General features: G+C 48.4%; 1 protein-coding gene across 3 annotated transcripts in view; it reads left to right on the plus strand.

Moving 5' to 3' along the window:
• Nucleotides 1-623: 623 nt before the first annotated feature.
• Nucleotides 624-18,307, plus strand: part of SAMD12 (sterile alpha motif domain containing 12) — a 187,508-nt gene continuing 169,824 nt past the window's right edge. For all 3 annotated transcript variants that reach the window (XM_075415648.1, XM_075415650.1, XM_075415649.1), the window contains exon 1: nucleotides 624-713. In XM_075415648.1, the coding sequence (XP_075271763.1) occupies nucleotides 701-713 (13 nt within the window). In that variant the 5' untranslated portion in view covers nucleotides 624-700. The remainder of the gene's footprint in view (nucleotides 714-18,307) is intronic.

Below are 18,307 nucleotides of genomic sequence, written 5' to 3' on the forward strand. Positions count from 1 at the left end.
GGGGTTGGAACCAGATGACCTTTAAGGTCCCTTCCAACTCAAACCTTTCTATGATTCTATGATAAAATGAAATTGAAATGGCTACAAACCCACAGCCGTGTTTTGGACAGCAAACATTTTAGGACAGACCTTGAGGGTGTCAGGTTGTTTTGGCCGATGCAAAGGCTCCGTTACCGTGTCCCTAACCTTCGTTCTCCTGGAGTTTTTGGACGATCTGCCAGAGTTGGAGGGAGTAACGATGGCGAACGGAGCAAGCAGGAGGGCCAGCTCCCGGTGCTCTCGGTGTGCCTTTCTGCTTCCCCGCGGGCAGAGCGGCGGGACGGGCTGACACCCCGGTCCCCTGGAGCCGCCAGGCCGCAGCTCGCAGGGGCTGAAACGCCACCCAGGACCTGGCGTGCGTGGGCGCCTCAGCCCCTTCTCCCCACGCCTCGCGGCGGCCACCACCACTCCAGCCCCGCCGCCGCCGCCCCCCGCGCTGCTCGCGCCGCTCCTCGGCAGGGAAACGCGGAGGCCCCGCGGGCGGCGGGGCGGGCCCGCGCCGGGACTACACTTCCCAGGGCGCCGCGGGGCGGCGCGCGGCCCCGCCCGCCCGTCAGCGGGCGCGCGGCAGGTTGATCGCCGCGGCCGCAGATGAGCGCGGCCCGCGCGGGAGCGGCGGCCGGGGCCGGGCCGGGCCGGCGCGCTATGCGAGGCCGGGAGGATGGCGGTGGAAGGTAAGGGCTCCGCGCCCCCCGCCCCGCCGCCCCCCGGGGGCCCTCCCCCGTCTCCTCCCCCGGGCGCTCACCTGCGCCGCGGCGGGGACCGGCGGGCCCGCTCCGCCGCCCGCTGCACCGGCCTCGCCCGCGGCGCCTGCCCCCGGGCCGGGCTCCGCGGGGTCGGGCCCCCCCCGCCCGGCGGGGGCCGTCCGCCCGGCCTGCGGCGGCCGGAGGCTTCAGCCCGGCAACTTCCCGGCGGGCCCGGAGGTGCCGCCTCTCCCGGCGGGGGCTCCTCCGAAGCGGCCCCGCTCCGCTCGCCGGGCGCCTTCCCCCCCGCCCCGCCGCCGTCCCGCGGTGCCTCCCGGCTGCCCGGCGGGCCCTCCGGCGCGGGAGGTGCAGCAGCCCGGGGGCCGAGGGGCCCGGCTCCGGGGGATGTACCCGGTAACTCGGGTGGTGCCACCGAGGGCTGGAGGGGCGGGCGCTTCGCTGAGCTCTTGGGGCAGATGCTGGGCTCCTGGCAGCGTGGCGCTGGCTGCGTGCTGCCCTGCCGGGGGGCTTGCGGGGGCTGCAGGAGAGCGGTGGCAGGTGCGCTTTCCCGCCTGCTTCCAAAATTCACTTGGGTTTCTAGCGCTGGAGAGTGAGGCATTGAGAATCCTGGCCTTTGGGTCCCACCTTGCTTTCTTCTGTGCCCTTGGGGAAGTTTTGGAAGTCCACAGTGTGAAATCCGGCCACCTGACCCCTCTCCTATGCTTACTTTGGGGTATGTTGGTTTGCTTGGGGTGCTCATCTTGAGACCGCCTTGAGCTTTCCTTCTTAGGTAGGCTGAGATGTACAGTTCCATCAAAGACCACTTGCTTTATGGCTGGAAATCATGCTGAAGCTGTCTTTTGCCGAGTACCCAAGTGAGCCGTGCAGATGATAGTCCAGCGAAAACTTGGCCAAACTGAAGGCAGTGGGCAGCTCAGCGTCCCTGAAAAACAGCTTCCTAGGCAAGCTCGAATAAAGTTAGACAAAACCACTGTGTCTCAAAAGGTATCTGCGTATATCCAAAGTTGTCTGTAAGCCTCTCCATGAGTCAAACGGATTTCTCATGCACAGGCTGCTTTACTGAATGGCGGTTTCAAAGACTGTAATGGTGTAAAGAAGCAGGGTAGTGGTCCTGATTAAAAACATTGCTTCTTTGGTGGGAAAAACTTAGCAGCATGAACTGGGCATGCATGCCCGGTCATGGGTAAGTAAATGAAACGGCCTGCCATGCACCAGATGGTTCATATGCCAGCAGCAACCCCTGTTTCAGTGTGGTCTCTAATGTCGTCTTCCTTTATTCACTTAAAGTCCTTCTCAGCCTGTTTGCTAGATCTTTACAGGTCTGTAATAATTCCTGTCATATCTGCAGTGCTTTCTATCTGAGAATCTCTAAAAGCTTTGTAAATATTAATGAAGTAAAGCTCCGCTAAAGCTTTGGGAAGCAGTGCCTTTCACTTCTCCTGAGATGGGATTTTTTTCTTTAACTCCTTCTTCCCATTTCCTTCCCCCAGGATGTATCCCTGCTGTGGTATCTCAGAACAGGCTTTCCTGTCTGTATATTCTGCTTGCCTCCCATTTTGGGTTTTTCTCCCTCAACTTTCTTGCCTTTGCATAATTCTGTTACCCTCACACTAGTACAGCAGGATGACTACTTACTTCTTCAGCACAAGTAGCTGTGTGGCTGCAACTACTTTGTGTGAATGTAGCGCATGTACATTTATGGCCTTTTCTTATCCATCATTTTCTGTTGGAACTATGTTTCTTTGTATGACTGTGTTTAAAAGTATGCTTTTATCTTAATGCATTTTCTGCCACATTGGAGCGCTGGGTGTGAGCCGCATTCTTTTCATGAACTGTGACCTTAGGCAGGTAACATGTGGCATTGCAGCTTCTGTTTGGGAAGCTGAGAGGTGACTCGTCCCTCATTGGTTCTGATCTCCACAGTGTGCAGATCATACTCTAGTCAAAAGTAAAGTTACCATGGAATCATCTAAATTGATAGTTTTGTAGGAAAATGCCAGTTTGCTGAACTCAAAATGTCTTGGACTTGGGAAACATAGACTGCTTTTTTTTTTTCCCTAGTTGTTTGATTTCTTTGTTTTCATTGGAAAAAACATTTCCTGGTTTGCTGCTTGGGATCTTGAGAGCATAACCTGCTGTGGGTCAGCTCTGGAAGCTTGGAAATAAGGAAAGCCCTGAAAACCTGGTTTAAGCTGAAGTTGTCTGGCCTTCCAGTCTCTGTGGTTGTCAGCTGGGAGCTTGGCTAGGATGGGCTTCCTGGGTCCTCAGACCTTTTTATGGAGTGTAGCAAGGCTTCTGGACGGCTGGGAGCTTGGCTAGGATGGAGTTCCTGGGTCTTCCGAGCTTTTTATGGAGTGTAGCAAGGCTTCTGGACGGCTGGGCCAACTGGCTTCTTGTGCAGACTCACAAGTGGCTGGCTCTGGGGTGCAACGGGCAGGGAGTGGAGAGCTCCCTGGGGCATGAGGGAAGCACGGATCTGGGAGCATGGGAGTTCCTGGCCAGAGCCAACATCCGCTGCCCCACCAGCTCCGCCACTGCTACTGTTCTGTAGAAACTGCCTGTTTGTCGGCCTCGGCCATGAACCAGGAGACCCTTTGTTTCTCCTTTCAGAAATACTCTTGAGTGGCTAAAGTGAAGATATTTTGTAACTTATAGCTTGAGGAGAATCTTTGAAAAATTCTCATTTCATTTTATCCAACAAACTGTTGAAATCTTCCTCAAATTTGATTATTTTTAATGCTGTCTTAGCATGGAGTGCTGGAGTTTAGTTATGGCAACGAATGTCTAGTAGTTTACTTAAGGAAAGTATCCCAAATTTTTTACTGGGATAGCTGACAGTGATGGATTTGCAAATATGAAATAGGAATTTGGAGGATACTACAGTTCCTTGCCAGTTACATATAAGATACACCTTAGTGTCCCAAAACAGATTAGGTGGACTGGAAGCTCCTTTGGGCTGTCTAGTACCAGTGCTTCCTGATTGATGAAAGGATTGGTGTATGCATGGGGACAGTGAGTTTGCACGCCTTAATATGAGCCCATCTAGATGGGAGCACTGCCAAGGTAAGTCTATTTTTAGACCTAACAGTTTTGACAATGTTCCTTTAAGTGTTTTTTTTCCCTCTAGTAAGAATGAAAGATCTAGGTCAGCGCCAGTAGAAAAAGGCTTTTGATCTCTGCAACAGCGTTCTCAAATATTTTTTTTTTCCTTTTGTTCTTGTGCAGCAGAGGTAAAGGGGAAGAGAGAAATGGCGATTTCTTCCCTCCCAGTGTTTATTGCATAGGAAAGTGAGAGACTGACAGCACCCACCAGAGCATGTATGCATGCAGGTAGTCCCCACAGTTCTGTCTGATCCCTTGCAGCTCTGACCCATGGCGTCTTTGAGATTCCTGAGCAAAAAAAGTGCTAATTATATCATGGAATTCTTTCATAGTGAGTGTTTAATGAAGTTTGGTCTACTGCATTTCCTGCTGTGTATTTGCTTTGGGAAGTGCATACGTAATGTCTGTTGCTGGTTTCCTTCTGGAAGTTAGTGTAAAATTCTACTCTCCTATGGGTCTTCTGTAGTGGACTTATGCTACTAAGACTCTGTCTCTGCCTAATGGAGAGTGTTTTTTAGTAAAAAATGGAGTGTTGCTGACATCAAATGACAATGACTCTGGCCTTACCCCTTGGTAATTCTCAAGGGGACTAGAGACTTGAAGGAGGTTGGGGCATTCAGGGGTGTGGCATCAAGGTTAACTGCCACAAGACTGAAGTTATTTGCAGCCTGTAACCAACTTCTATCAGAGCAATCCTCTGAATTTCAGCAATTTGATGTACCTGGGTGAAAAGCCTGCAGTGCCTAGCCAACTCCAATGGATATGGAATGCTGCCATGCGTTTCCTCAGAGACTTGAGTTATGATGCGCTTGTAGATGTGCTATGTGCCAACTTTGCCAGGAATGTTAAAGCGAGTTCAGGACCATCTGAAGGACAGCTTGAAGCAGATTTCAGTGTAGGTACCTATCATGCTGTTCCAGGGTGTGCCCAAAAGTACAGCTTTTTTGACAGGTATTCTGTTACTCAACTTTGTCTTATTCCTACACCCACTCCAGGCGCAGACTAGCTGTCTCCACATCTGAGTTTCCAGGGAATGTGATCTAGTAGATGGGTTTTCAGCACATGTAATTGCCTGTGGAGTAAATCACAGAATCACAGAATAGTAGGGGCTGGAAAGGACCTCTGTGGGTCATCTAGTCCAACCCTCCTGCCGAAGCAGGGTCACCTACAGCAGGCTGCACAGGACCTTGTCCAGGCGGGTCTTGAATATCTCCAGAGAAGGAGACTCCACAGCCTCCCTGGGCAGCCTGTTCCAGTGCTCCGTCACCCTCAGAGGGAAGAAGTTCTTCCTCATGTTCAGAGGGAACTTCCTGTGCCTCAGTTTGTGCCCATTGCCCCTTGTCCTGTCTCTGGGCACCACTGAAAAGAGCTTGGCCCCATCCTCCTGACACCCACCCTTCAGATATTTATAAGCATTTATAAGGTCCTCTCGCAGCCTTCTCTTCTTCAGGCTGAACAAGCCCAGCTCCCTCAGCCTCTCCTCGTAGGGGAGATGTTCCAGTCCCCTCATCATCCTCGTAGCCCTCCGCTGGACTCTCTCCAGTAGCTCTTCATCTTTCTTGAAGTGGGGAGCCCAGAACTGGACACAGTACTCCAGATGAGGCCTCACCAGGGCAGTGTAGAGGGGAAGGAGAACATCCCTCGTCCTGCTGGCCACACTCTTCTTGATGCACCCCAGGATCCCATTGGCTTTCTTGGCAGCCAGGGCACACTGCTGGCTCATGGTTAACCTGTCGTCCACCAGGACGCCCAGGTCCCTCTCCGCAGAGCTGCTCTCCAGCAGGTCCACCCCAAGCCTGTACTGGTGCATGAGGTTGTTCCTCCCCAGGTGCAGGACCCTGCATTTGCCTTTGTTGAACCTCATCAGGTTCCTCTCTGCCCAACTTTCCAGCCTGTCCAGGTCACGCTGAATGGCAGCACAGCCTTCCGGTGTGTCTACCACACCTCCCAGTTTGGTGTCATCAGCAAACTTGCTGAGGGTACATTCTAAATCTTCATCCAGGTTGTTGATGAAGAATCATAGAATCACCGAATGTTAGGGGTTGGAAGGGACCTCTGTGGGACATCTAGTCCAACCCCCCTGCCGAAGCATGGTCACCTACACCAGGCTGCACAGGATCTTGTCCAGGCAGGTCTTGAATAACTCCAGAGAAGGAGACTCCACAACCTCCCTGGGCAGCCTGTTCCAGTGCTCCGTCACCCTCAGAGGGAAGAAGTTCTTCCTCGTGTTCAGACGGAACTTCCTGTGCTTCAGTTTGTGCCCACTGCTCCTTGTCCTGTCACTGGGCACCACTGAAAAGAGTCTGGCCCCATCCTCTTGACACCCACCCTTAAGATATTTATAGGCATTCATAAGGTCCCCTCTCAGCTTTCTCTTCTTCAGGCTGAACAAGCCCAGCTCCCCTGGCCTTTCCTCATAGAAGAGATACTCCAGTGCCCTAATCATCTTTGTAGCCCTCCGCTGGACTGTCTTGAGTAGCTCCTCATCTTTCTTGAAGTGGGGAGCCCAGAACTGGACACAGTACTCCAGATGGGGCCTGACTAGGGCAGAGTAGAGGGGGAGGAGAACCTCCCTTCGACCTGCTGGCCACACTCCTCTTAATGCACCCCAGGATCCCATTGGCCTTCTTGGCAGCCAGGGCACACTGCTGGCTCATGGTTAACCTGTCATCCGCCAGCACTCCTAGGTCCCCCTCCGCAGAGCTGCTCTTCAGCAGGTCAGCCCTGAGCCTGTACTGGTGCATGGTATTGGTCCTCCTCAGGTGCAGGACCCTGCACTTGCCCTTGTTGAACTTCATCAGGTTCCTCTGCGCCCAGCTCTCCAGCCTGTCCAGGTCTCGCTGAATGGCAGCACAGCCTTCTGGTGTATCCACCACTCCTCCCAGTTTGGTGTCATCCAGGTCATTGATGAAGAAGTTAAAAAAGACTGGGCCCAGTACTGACCCCTGGGGAACACCACTAGTTACCGGTCTCCAACTAGACTCAGCGCCGCTGATGACAACCCTCTGAATAAAAGAAGAAGTAACCAGCTCTCTCATTCAAAAATAGCATGTGGTTCCATCACTGTTCTTGTTTTCTTCAATAGTTTCCAACCACTCCTTAGCTTGAGGGATGCACATGTGGCTAGGAAAGAGCTGCCAGCTGGAAGCAGAGCTGAGATAATTGTCTACCTCTCCAGCTGAAACTGTCCCATTGGGTGGTAACAGAGGAGATTGATAAGACCAGTGGTGGAGGTGTACACAGGACAGAGAGGAGTAAGACCTGAACTCCAGACAATTGTCTTGGTACCAGTTTTGTATGATATTTAGTGACCATTTGTTGCAAAAATGCATCAGCAATTATGGGATTCCAGACTGGAACACAGGTCTTCTCCCAGCCACGTTCGTGTGGCAGCCTTCTTGTTGGGCTGTGATGTCTATACCCTTGTTTCTTGCTCAGCAACAGCACAACTTCAGAAGATAGGGCTGCCCTTCTTGACATGCCTGTCCTCCCCCCAGTGTGTATACAGCTTGGTGGCAGCGAGTGCTCTGCTGCTTTGAGCTACTCCTTCAAGCTTTCCTGTCTAGGTTGCTACATTTGAAAAAGTCACAGTTAATTGCATGTGCTTTTAACAAGATATATAGTGATCCTTGTGCATAGCAATAATGTAGCTATCTAAGGCCAGGAGTCTGTTTTGGACTGCAAGTTCTCATTTTCAACAAGTACACTATGCTCCTCAGGCATCCCATGGTGAGATTGCGAGCTGAAGTTCAGAAGATCCATGCCACTGTGGCAACTGAAGACCTCAAAATGAAGCTGTGACAACAAAGAATGTCACTGCTCTGAAGTCTCTTTGGGTGTGTTCCGAATGAGTGAGGATTGGATATGACTCTAGGTTATGTGGTCGTTTTTCCCTCCCTGCTTTTAGAAATGAACCCATATTAGGCAAGAGCCAAGATACAGTGTATATCTGGTGTGTCACTGCATTTCCCTTGGATGAAATTCGGTTGTAGGACAAGAGTGCACCTGGAATCTCAGAAGTGCTTTCAGGTCAACCAATTCAGATACAATTCCGTGGGTGTTTTGCCTTATCCTTTAAAATGCTTGGAAGACTGAGAAGCTCCAGGAGAACATTGGTTAGTATCAATTGGCTGTTTTGATGCAACTGAATCCCAACAGAAGGATAAAACTTACCAGGTGGTGGTGATATATGGGCAAAGGGAAGGAATGGTGCTTTGAATGTTCATGTGCCTTCTTTGCCAAGAAGAGAAGGCAAGTGAGCAAATGACAAGAGTTAAACATTAGATGCAGTTCCTAACATACTACTAGAAAGTACTGACAAAGTCTGTAGTGATGTTGTAAGATCCCATGTTTACTGCTTAAATGATATTATAAAATAGAATTCTTCTTGAGAGGTTTTTGGTGTTTTTTCCCCGAGATGTCCAAGCATAGCAGGTAATGTCCAAGAAGGTTGTGTAGCTTCGTTCCTCTCATTTACAACTCAGTGTATGAGGCCAGGGCAGGCTGTTTGGAGCCAGTTTCTTGTGCTTCCCAGCACTGATGTGTCATGAGGGTTATGGCAGGAGAGCAGCAGTGAGAAGCTCAGAGTAAGGCACTGTAGCCAGGTGTCAGAGTTGCAGGTTGGTGCAGGCTGTTCAGCTGATAACCCTGGAGAACTGTCTGTCCGAAGCATCACCTGTGCAGGCTTCCTAATGAGCGCAGGGCTAGGTGTCTGGATAGCAGCATAGGTTTTTGTTTTGCCTGTTGTACTCTGAAAGCACCACAGCTACTTTACAGAGTAGTAGAGCTGTTGGAGGGCTACTGCTCAATGCACTGTGTTTTGAGTTTCTGGGTTTGTTAGGGATACTGTATCTGGTTCCGGTGCCAACTTTCTCTGCTGTTCTGGATGAGATGGCTTTACCCTCTTGTGCCCCGTCCTGTCTCTCTGATGTCTCTCTTTTTGTCCAAACTATATGATCTCTGATGCAAGGACTCCCCTTTCTATGCGGAAGAGGTACTCGGAGGTTGGGACTGAGCAATCCCGTTGTGGGTTATTTCTCATGAAAGCTGTTGCCTGTGAATGGATACAGGTATTTACCCTTGCAGATTAACAGCTGAACAACTCGGCCCTCAATTATTTGCTCAAAGCACACAGAGAATGTGGAGGGAGTAGTTCTGGAAGGTGCCAAAGGCAAAGGTGGAGAAAAGGGCTAGAAAACTGAGTCATTTTGAAGTGTTCTGAAACAGTCTCGGTCGTGGTGGTCAAAATAGCAAATAGGATTTAAGGAACTATGAGGAAGAACTTGGAACTTTCTGATGCAAGTGGTGGAGGAGCCAACAAGCCAACAAGGAAAGGCGCGCTGCTGGACCTTGTGTTAACAAACAAGGAAGGGGACTGGTGGAGGATGTGAAGGTTGGAGGTAGACTCGGCTGCAGTGACCATGAAATGGTTGAGTTCAGGATCCTGCGTGGAGGAAGCAGGGCGATAAGGAGGATCAAAACCCTGGACCTCAGGAGGGCTGACTTTTCCCTCTTCAAGGAGCTACTGGGAGGAATCCTGTGGGCCAGGGCTCTCGAAGGCAGGGGGGTCCATGAGTGCTGGTCGCTCTTTAAACAGCACTTCTTCCATGCACAGGAAATCTAGCAAAGGAGGCAGGAGACGTGCATGGTTAAACAAGGAGCTTCTAGCGGAGATCAGGCAGAAGAGAAAGGTCCATGGAATGTGGAAAGAGGGACAGGCCACTTGGGAAGAGTACAGAAACGTGGTGAGAGCATGCAGGGATGCGATGAGGAAGGCCAAGGCTCACCTGGAATTGAAGCTGGCAAGGGATGTCAAAAACAACAAGAAGGGCTTCTTCAACTACATCAGCAGCAAAAGGAAGGCTAGGGACAACGTGGGGCCACTGCTGAATGAGGCGGGTGTCCTGGTGACGGAGGATGCGGAGAAGGCAGAGCTACTGAATGCCTTCTTTGCTTCAGTCTTCAGTGCTAAGACTGGCCCTCAGAAATCCCAGGCCCCGGAGGTAAAAGAAGAAGCTCACAGAGAGGATGACTTTCCCTTGGTCGAGGAGGACTGTGTGAGGGATCGCTTAAGTGATTTGGATGTCCACAGATCCATGGGCCCCGATGGAATGCACCCACGAGTGCTGAGGGAGCTGGCGGATGTCATTGCTGAGCCACTCTCCATCATCTTTGAGAGGTCCTGGAGGACAGGAGAGGTGCCCGAGGACTGGAGAAAGGCCAATGTCACTCCAATCTTCAAAAAGGGCAAGAAGGAGGACCCAGGGAACTACAGGCTGGTCAGCCTCACCTCCATCCCGGGAAAGGTGATGGAGCAGCTTATCCTGGAGGCCATCATGAAGCAAGTGGAAGAAAAGAAGGTTATCAGGAGTAGTCAGCATGGATTCACCAAGGGGAAATCATGCCTGACCAATCTGATAGCTTTCTACAATGACATGACTGGCTGGGTAGATGAAGGGAGAGCCATGGATGTTGTCTACCTTGACTTCAGCAAGGCTTTCGACACAGTCTCCCATGATATCCTCCTAGGGAAGCTGAGGAAGTGTGGGCTGGATGAGTGGTCGGTGAAGTGGATAGAGAACTGGCTGAATGGCAGAACTCAGAGGGCTGTCATCAGCGACGCTGAGTCTAGTTGGAGGCTGGTAACAAGTGGTGTCCCCCCGGGGTCAGTACTGGGCCCAGTCTTGTTTAACTTCTTCATCAACGACCTGGATGAAGAGTTAGAATGTACCCTCAGCAAGTTTGCTGATGGCACCAAACTGGGAGGAGTGGTAGACACACCGGAAGGCTGTGCTGCCATTCAGCGTGACCTGGATAGGCTGGAAAGCTGGGCAGAGAGGAACTTGATGAGGTTCAACAAAGGCAAATGCAGCGTCCTGCACCTGGGGAGGAACAACCTCATGCACCAGTACAGGCTTGGGGTGGACCTGCTGGAGAGCAGCTCTGCGGAGAGGGACCTGGGCGTCCTGGTGGACGACAGGTTAACCATGAGCCAGCAGTGTGCCCTGGCTGCCAAGAAAGCCAATGGGATCCTGGGGTGCATCAAGAAGAGTGTGGCCAGCAGGACGAGGGAGGTTCTCCTTCCCCTCTACACTGCCCTGGTGAGGCCTCATCTGGAGTACTGTGTCCAGTTCTGGGCTCCCCACTTCAAGAAAGATGAAGAGCTACTGGAGAGAGTCCAGCGGAGGGCTACGAGGATGATGAGGGGACTGGAACATCTCCCCTACGAGGAGAGGCTGAGGGAGCTGGGCTTGTTCAGCCTGAAGAAGAGAAGGCTGCGAGAGGACCTTATAAATGCTTATAAATATCTGAAGGGTGGGTGTCAGGAGGATGGGGCCAAGCTCTTTTCAGTGGTGCCCAGAGACAGGACAAGGGGCAATGGGCACAGACTGAGGCAGAGGAAGTTCCGTCTGAACATGAGGAAGAACTTCTTCCCTCTGAGGGTGACGGAGCACTGGAACAGGCTGCCCAGGGAGGTTGTGGAGTCTCCTTCTCTGGAGATATTCAAGACCCACCTGGACAAGGTCCTGTGCAGCCTGGTGTAGGTGACCCTGCTTCGGCAGGGGGGTTGGACTAGATGACCCACAGAGGTCCCTTCCAACCCCTACCATTCTGTGATTCTGTGAACAAGGCAAGAAACATCTTTGTTTCTATATCATTGCGTATTGCTCTTGTATTTTGAATGCTCCCTACGGTTTTCCTTGCCACACCCCAAAAAAGGGACAGGACTGAAAAGGATACAAAAAAGGGACAGGACTGAAAAGGATACAGAAAAGGGCGGTTGGCTGGTCAGAGATGTGGTACGTTCTCTGAGGGCAGGTGACAGATTCTGATTCTTTTGTTTGGAAAAGAGGTGACCATGGAGAGAATCCATAGACATTGATGAATGGTTTGGAGAGGTGAAAAAGGAACTAGTTCACAAGGCAGAACAATGACGCTGTAGGTGTTGTGCTTAAAATAAAAAAAGGAGTTAGTTTTTCATCTAACGCAGTTCCCCAGGTGCAGCTTTCCGCCTTGAGTCATTCCTGACCTGCCAAGGAAGGATCAATACATGTGTGCCCTGCTCTCACACTGTTTCCTTAAGCAATGGCTTAAAGGGGTAGACTTTTAGTCTGACCCAGCCTGATCACTTTTGTGACTAAGTCTGGCTCATCTTGTGGGCATTCAGAACAATTCTTCTCACCACAAGAGCTTGAGAATTCAGCCAAGACAACTCAGAAACACAGAGAGGAGATGGGGAATTGGGCTTTGAGCTATAAAGAAGTTAACAGACAGTGTTGTGATGCATAAGATATGTAGCTCTCTTTTTCCCAATGTATAAAAGAACTGATGCTGTTCTGTAAGAGGAACTGTCTGCTGTGGCAGGTCAGTGGGATGGCAGGGGGGAAGGAGGGCCCTGCATTAGGCGGCAGCTGTAGAAATGCTGTCCTGGAAAATACCAGTTCCCCACAGCAGACAGGGCTGGCAACTGCTGTACTGACCTGCATAAACAAGGTGAAATATGGTCGGAGAGAGACCTTCAGGAGTGCCTGAAGCAGATTGGATCTACAAATCTCACCCTCAGCGACTTCAGGGGCTTGAGGAAGACGTTTGGGGTGGATTGTAGCTTGTCTTCTGTGCAGTCCTGTCTGTCTCTATATAGTATGGAGCCTTGCTAGCTCACACTTTTCAGCTGAACATTCAGATCATTACTTTGCTCCATTCCCCTGCTCATTTTCTCTCCTGTGCCCTGATTTTTATGGCTTTTTTGTTGTTGGGTTTTTTGAGTTTTGTTTGTGTGGTTGTTTTTTTTTTTTGCTGGAGGGAGTTTTAGTTGAATTGATTTGCTTCTCTGCAAATAACCTAGTAAAAGCAAGAAAGAGACTTTTAATAATGCTCTTTCAGAAACATAAAGAAAGAAGAATTGTAATGTGTGTAAATAGAGGCTTTCTCCTGGATTTTCCTCTAGCAAAATAATTGCATGCTCTCAGCTAACGGTTTGTCGCTACACAAATCAGCTGGGGTACTAGAGTGAGTAGGATACAGTGGTATGAGTAAGCAGTAGGAGGTGAAGAATTTTACTGAGGAAAGGAAAGAAGGCATTTCCAAGCTCTTCAGTTAAATGTGCAGGGGAAGAAGTAGCCTCAAACAATGATAAAGGAGGTAACTTTTAGGCAGTTGAGAGAAAGCCAGGACTGAAACCAGAAGTCAGTTGCCAGATTGCAAACTAGTTAGGCTAGTGAGAATGAATAAATGCATTTTCCTTTGCATTTTGATGATTTTGTGCATCATTCATGGGATGAGGAATAAAGCCTGGATCGACAACTGAACTGCAGCCATTTCTGTGCCATGTGTTAGGCAGACACCAGCTTTCATGAGTAGGATATAGGCAGAGATCTGTGATGCACGTCTGGGACAGTGCACCACTAATGCCGTAATAAAGACTTAACCTGTGTGTGTCTGAGGCATTATTTGTATGCTGCATAGGCTCACTAGTGTTTAGAAAAGGTTTCTGATGTACTGCTGGCTGATTATAGAATTGAATAGTAGTGCTATTAGGACTTGAGATGAGGCATTGTTAGAAATATAATTTGCGGTGGAGTGTGACTAGCTAATCTTCTAAGCAGTGATTGCAAGACAAGTTTCTTCCAGGAATAGTGGAACTAATGAAAACTTGTTTCTTATGCAAGTGTGTTCTTTATCTTTTCTATCTACTTCCTCTCCATATTCACTGTGGAATCCTCAGAGGGCAACAAACAGCGGTACCTAGTCTAGAGTTTGCCTACATCAGTTGGTGACTGACAATTGCAATGCGTGGTGGATATTTTTCCTTCAGAGAAAGCGTTACTTTAGGTCTGTTCCTCTCGACCTACCCATAGGTTTTTTTTGTTTTTTCATGCTTAAAATTCTTTTCTCCTGTAGCACCCTCTTTGATTGCAAATCTGTGCATCTCAAACGTGAAATCCAGAGTTGTTGTTTCACTTTCCAGGAGAAGCTTTGTAGGTGCTCGCACAAGCCTCCTTATTAACAGAGGATGAAATTAGTTTGCAAAACAAATTACTAATTATTTTCTACTGTAATCCATTGCTCAGTTATGTTCCTGTGTACATATGATGCATGTTACTTACTGATCTGTATTACTTTGTTCACTGAGATCCATTTTCCTCTGAGCTAATTGCATAGCTCACTAGTCCCCTTCTTTGCCAGTATTCATCTCTTCCTCTATACTTGTGGAGGATTTGTTAGACTTGCCTTACTTATTAATTGAATTGGTCCATTTTTCAATGAGCCTCTCTGTTGCCAGTGTGAGTTCAAGTGCTGCTGGTACCACCTGTACATTTATTAAACCGGAATGAGAAAATGCTTCAGAAATAATTTGGCTGTCCAGTCATTGTGCCTACTTTGTAACAGCAACAGGATTTCATGATAAAAAGGCAGACGTTGCATTGCTGAGGCTCCAAGGTCCATCTAGCGTAGTGATAATGTGCAGTCTGTCTCCTGAAGAGCAGGTGTAACAGAAACCGTCTTGTATGTTTACAGCATTTGCTAAAGTCTATGAGATAAGGGATGGCAAGTGGGTATTGCCATGCATAAAATAAGTAATTTCCAGCAGGAAAATTGTTAGAAATGCACACACAAATTTCTTAGCTGAGTAAACTTAAGTCTACACACATCGTGGTGGGATGAGAGTCTTAAAAGGCAAACTTAACCCGTGCAAGAAAAGGATTTCTTATTCTGGGCTTAGTGTTTCTGTTCTGTAGACAACTAAGGAATCTTTCTTCTCTGTGTACACTCAAGATTTGCATGGCCTTCAACCAAATTATGATTTCAGTTTGATTGTGGATGGAACTTCTAAGTTACTCATTCTGGTTTCTTGGTATATTTCTGATGCTGTACAAGACTCACTACCATCAGCTGCCTCTTACAGCTGAGGTGTGTGTCAGAGATGTATGTGGAATGCAGTAGATTATTTCACATTTTTTCTCTTTCTGTGTTTGGGATTCATTTTGGGCAGTTTTTCATTGTTTCTGGAGAGAGTGAATGTCTTGTAGTGGTAATTGGCTTGGTACTGTGGGATGACTACACAGTTGTCCATCTAGAGAGGTTCAGAGATAGCTGCATCAGGAGTGCAGTTACTTCAATTTTTGTCTTACTGATGATAAATCTAACAGGGTAAAAGAGACAAAATACATAATTTACAGCTACAAGCTGTAAAATTTAGCTACAAGCTAAAATGAACACCCCTCCTCTGAATGCTTTGCCCCCTTCTGTCTCTGTCATCCTCCTACACCTGTCTCCCCTCTGCTCTGCCCTCTCTGCCCATCTTGACCCGGTTCATCGCTCACTTCCTTGCTGCAGAGCTGTCCCTTCTCTCACCCTTCAGATACCTCCCAGCTGCAGGGCACGTCCCACTACTTGAACAAACTCTTGGTTGTAAAGTTCATACCATGTAAGAAGTTTACTGTTTGTTAATCATCTACTGGATTATTCAATTTAACAGTTAGAATAGAGAGGCTCGAAAGACAAGCAGCTCTCTGGATGGACCTGCTGGTGCAGCAGTGTGCTGCTGTGTCTGCCAAGCCTTGCTGTCTGTGCCTGAGCTTTGAACTCAGACTTACGGGTACAGCTCATCAGTAGCAGCAGTTCACAAAGCACCCCACAGCTCGGGGCTGGCCTGGCTTTTGGCACAGCCTATTCCTAATTGCTTAATGCTGAGTTTTGATACTGACTACCAGAAGCAGATAGCTAGACACCAGTATTACTCTAGCTAAGTACTTTGAGAATTCATCCTTACAGGAGGTTTCTGATAAATTCATGTTAACTGTACTGAAGTAGAAATGGTCCTGCCTGGTTTGGTGAGCTGCTTTGCTCTGTGTGAATGCTGCTCATTTGGTGGCCATTAGATAGACAGATTTGAGAAACAGAGTGGGCAAAATCTTGAAGCTGCTTCGTCAAGTTGCCAGCAGTATTTACTAGTTGGCAACATAGGCAGCAGGTTGGGCTCATGTGAAACTGGTCCAAAGTGATGGGTTGGGGGAACTGTGCCAACTTACATTAGCTGGAGGTAGGACCGTATGGAGAAGTAATTCCTATAGGTGAAAGCCAGAAAATTTCTCAAAACTAGAAAGTGAATGATGAGGCAGATGGACCATCCATAGGAATTAAAGAAATTGATGACTGTGGCAGAACTTTCTGCCACATAAAGTAGCCAAAGTAATCCTAAATTTTATGATACAAATGAAGATGATCTTTATTAGCTGTTTTTAATCTTGTTTTTTAGTATTGTAGAAGTGGTACTAACTGCTCAGGTCAGACATAATCTTTGAAATGATCCCGTGTTTTCTAGGGATATTCAGAATTACTAGTGAAGTACAAGCTTCTGGAAATACAGGAAGGACTTTGCAGTGTGGATCCTTCTTGCTTGTTTGGTCAGCGTGAGCAGCCCTCTCGCTCTGGAACGAGATCTCAATGTGAATGTCTCCCTGAATCTGATCAACTCTGTTAAAGCAGGTTGTGAATGACAGCAAGCAAAAAGACCCAGGGGTGTTGTTTGGCTATTTGGTACTGAAATGCAACATTGGAAGTGTACAGAAGCCTGACTGAAAGAGTTGACAGTGGAATTTTGCGTGTTTGGAGATTTTCTTTGTTTTTGAAAAAGAACTGGGCAGAGATGGAAGGAACAGGTCCAGTGAGAGCTGCTGTCCAAAGGTCTTGCAGGATCTGCTTTCCTGAAAGACCTGTTAAATCTTCATGACCGTCATGAAGACTTGAAGTGACTGGAAAGATATTTGGATCCTTTTTTGTAAGGTCCCTGCTGTGTCCAGCTTGAGTTTGTTGATGTTCTAGCTCTATAGACTAACTTCTGTCTGTTTTTCACAACATGGCGTTTTGTGGTGGGAGCAGCAGGTGGACTGACCTCCTAGTATTCTGTGGCATGAATACATAAAATGGAGCTCACGTGTTTGCCAGTATTTGACACATGAAAGTTTTGTAAGGATTGTTAGAGGTTGGATGGGTATCTCCCATGCCTGCTTTTTGTCTCTGAACAGCAAACACTAGCATGTGACTGTGATGCACACAGAACAGGGCAGATGAGTAAGAAGATGCTATTTTTACTCGATCACTTTTTAGAATAGAGCAATTGTTATTGCATGTAACTCAAGCACTTGCCAAATATGCTTTAATATAGCCTTAATTGATCTGCTTAAAATTTTAAGCAGCCAGCAGTATTCCCACTGAAACAAGTAGTTATGAAATGTTTCACACAGTAGGCAGTAGAGATTACAGAGGCAGCAATTGATCATAGGTTTGATCTGCTAAGCCGTGTGCCTACAGATGGAGAGACGAAGGCTTTCCATCTGCCCATGCAAAACTTTGGATACATCAAGGATATGTTTTGAAGAGTGCCTTCAGGCTGCTCTCAAGACAGGATTCACAGAGTACCCTCTAGTAAAATGCAAGGCTTGCCCCCAGATGCCAGTAACTTACTGTGGCTCCTGGTGACTTTTGTGCACCATCAAGCGTGTTCAGACAAGCTGTCTCTTGGCTGCTTGCCACCTGGGAGGGAGGCAGCGAGGGGAGCCGAGCGTTCGCGTTGCCCTGCGAGCTCTCCTTTCAAACTGCATACGCCTACCGTAAGGGGTCTGCCATAAGGGGTCTGCGTGGGCATGGAGCTCGGCACACACGTATCGGCTTCTGCAGGGCAACAGATTCTTTTGCTCCGTGTACATGGAAAGGACTTGGGTTTGTGTTCTAGCATGTGGAAAAAATACACTGTTTATTGCATTAATTTTGTTCCTTCCCTAGTTTGTTAGGACAGATATGGTCATTTTTAACTTGGGAGATCTCAGCAATCTTTTCTTTAAAGTTCTGGAAAAGTGGTTATTTTCCTGTAGATTCAGCTCTACCATTGAGCTAAGAGTACAAGAGCACTTAAGTACCTTTGTTTTAAATAATAGTTTGTTTTGCAAATGTAATCTGTGGATCTGTGTTATTGTGTCTGCCAGCACCATTTGTCATGTGCTGGCTGCTGTGGAGTCAGAGCTGGACAGAACAGCCACCCTCCCTCCCCAAAAGAAAACAAGTTCTCACCACAGAGAGCTTCCAGTCCAAGTTAAGTGACAATTGTTGGGAAGCATGAAGAGAGACGCAGCATTCATCAACTGTTAGGTGGGCTTTTCAGCAGGGAAAGGAGAATTTAAGTGCTCTGAAACTGTATGAAGAGTTGTATTTACTGAGGCATATGGATGACATATGAATATTGAGATTGTATGGAAAACTATTGGAAGAGGCTCTGTTTCAAAATCTAATGATATTGCTGATACCTAGTGGATACTATCAGCTGATTTGGAGGTAGGGTTTGGTGTCTTGATGGACTTCTAAAATCTGGGAATGATGAGGTGGATTTAATTTGGCAAAGACGTGATGAGACAGTAGAGATATTGTCAAAGAAACGGTGTGGGGAAAAGGTCTGAATGCAGAGG

Source organism: Opisthocomus hoazin, chromosome 3 (genome assembly GCF_030867145.1).
Source record: "Opisthocomus hoazin isolate bOpiHoa1 chromosome 3, bOpiHoa1.hap1, whole genome shotgun sequence".
NCBI classification, from domain to species: domain Eukaryota; kingdom Metazoa; phylum Chordata; class Aves; order Opisthocomiformes; family Opisthocomidae; genus Opisthocomus; species Opisthocomus hoazin.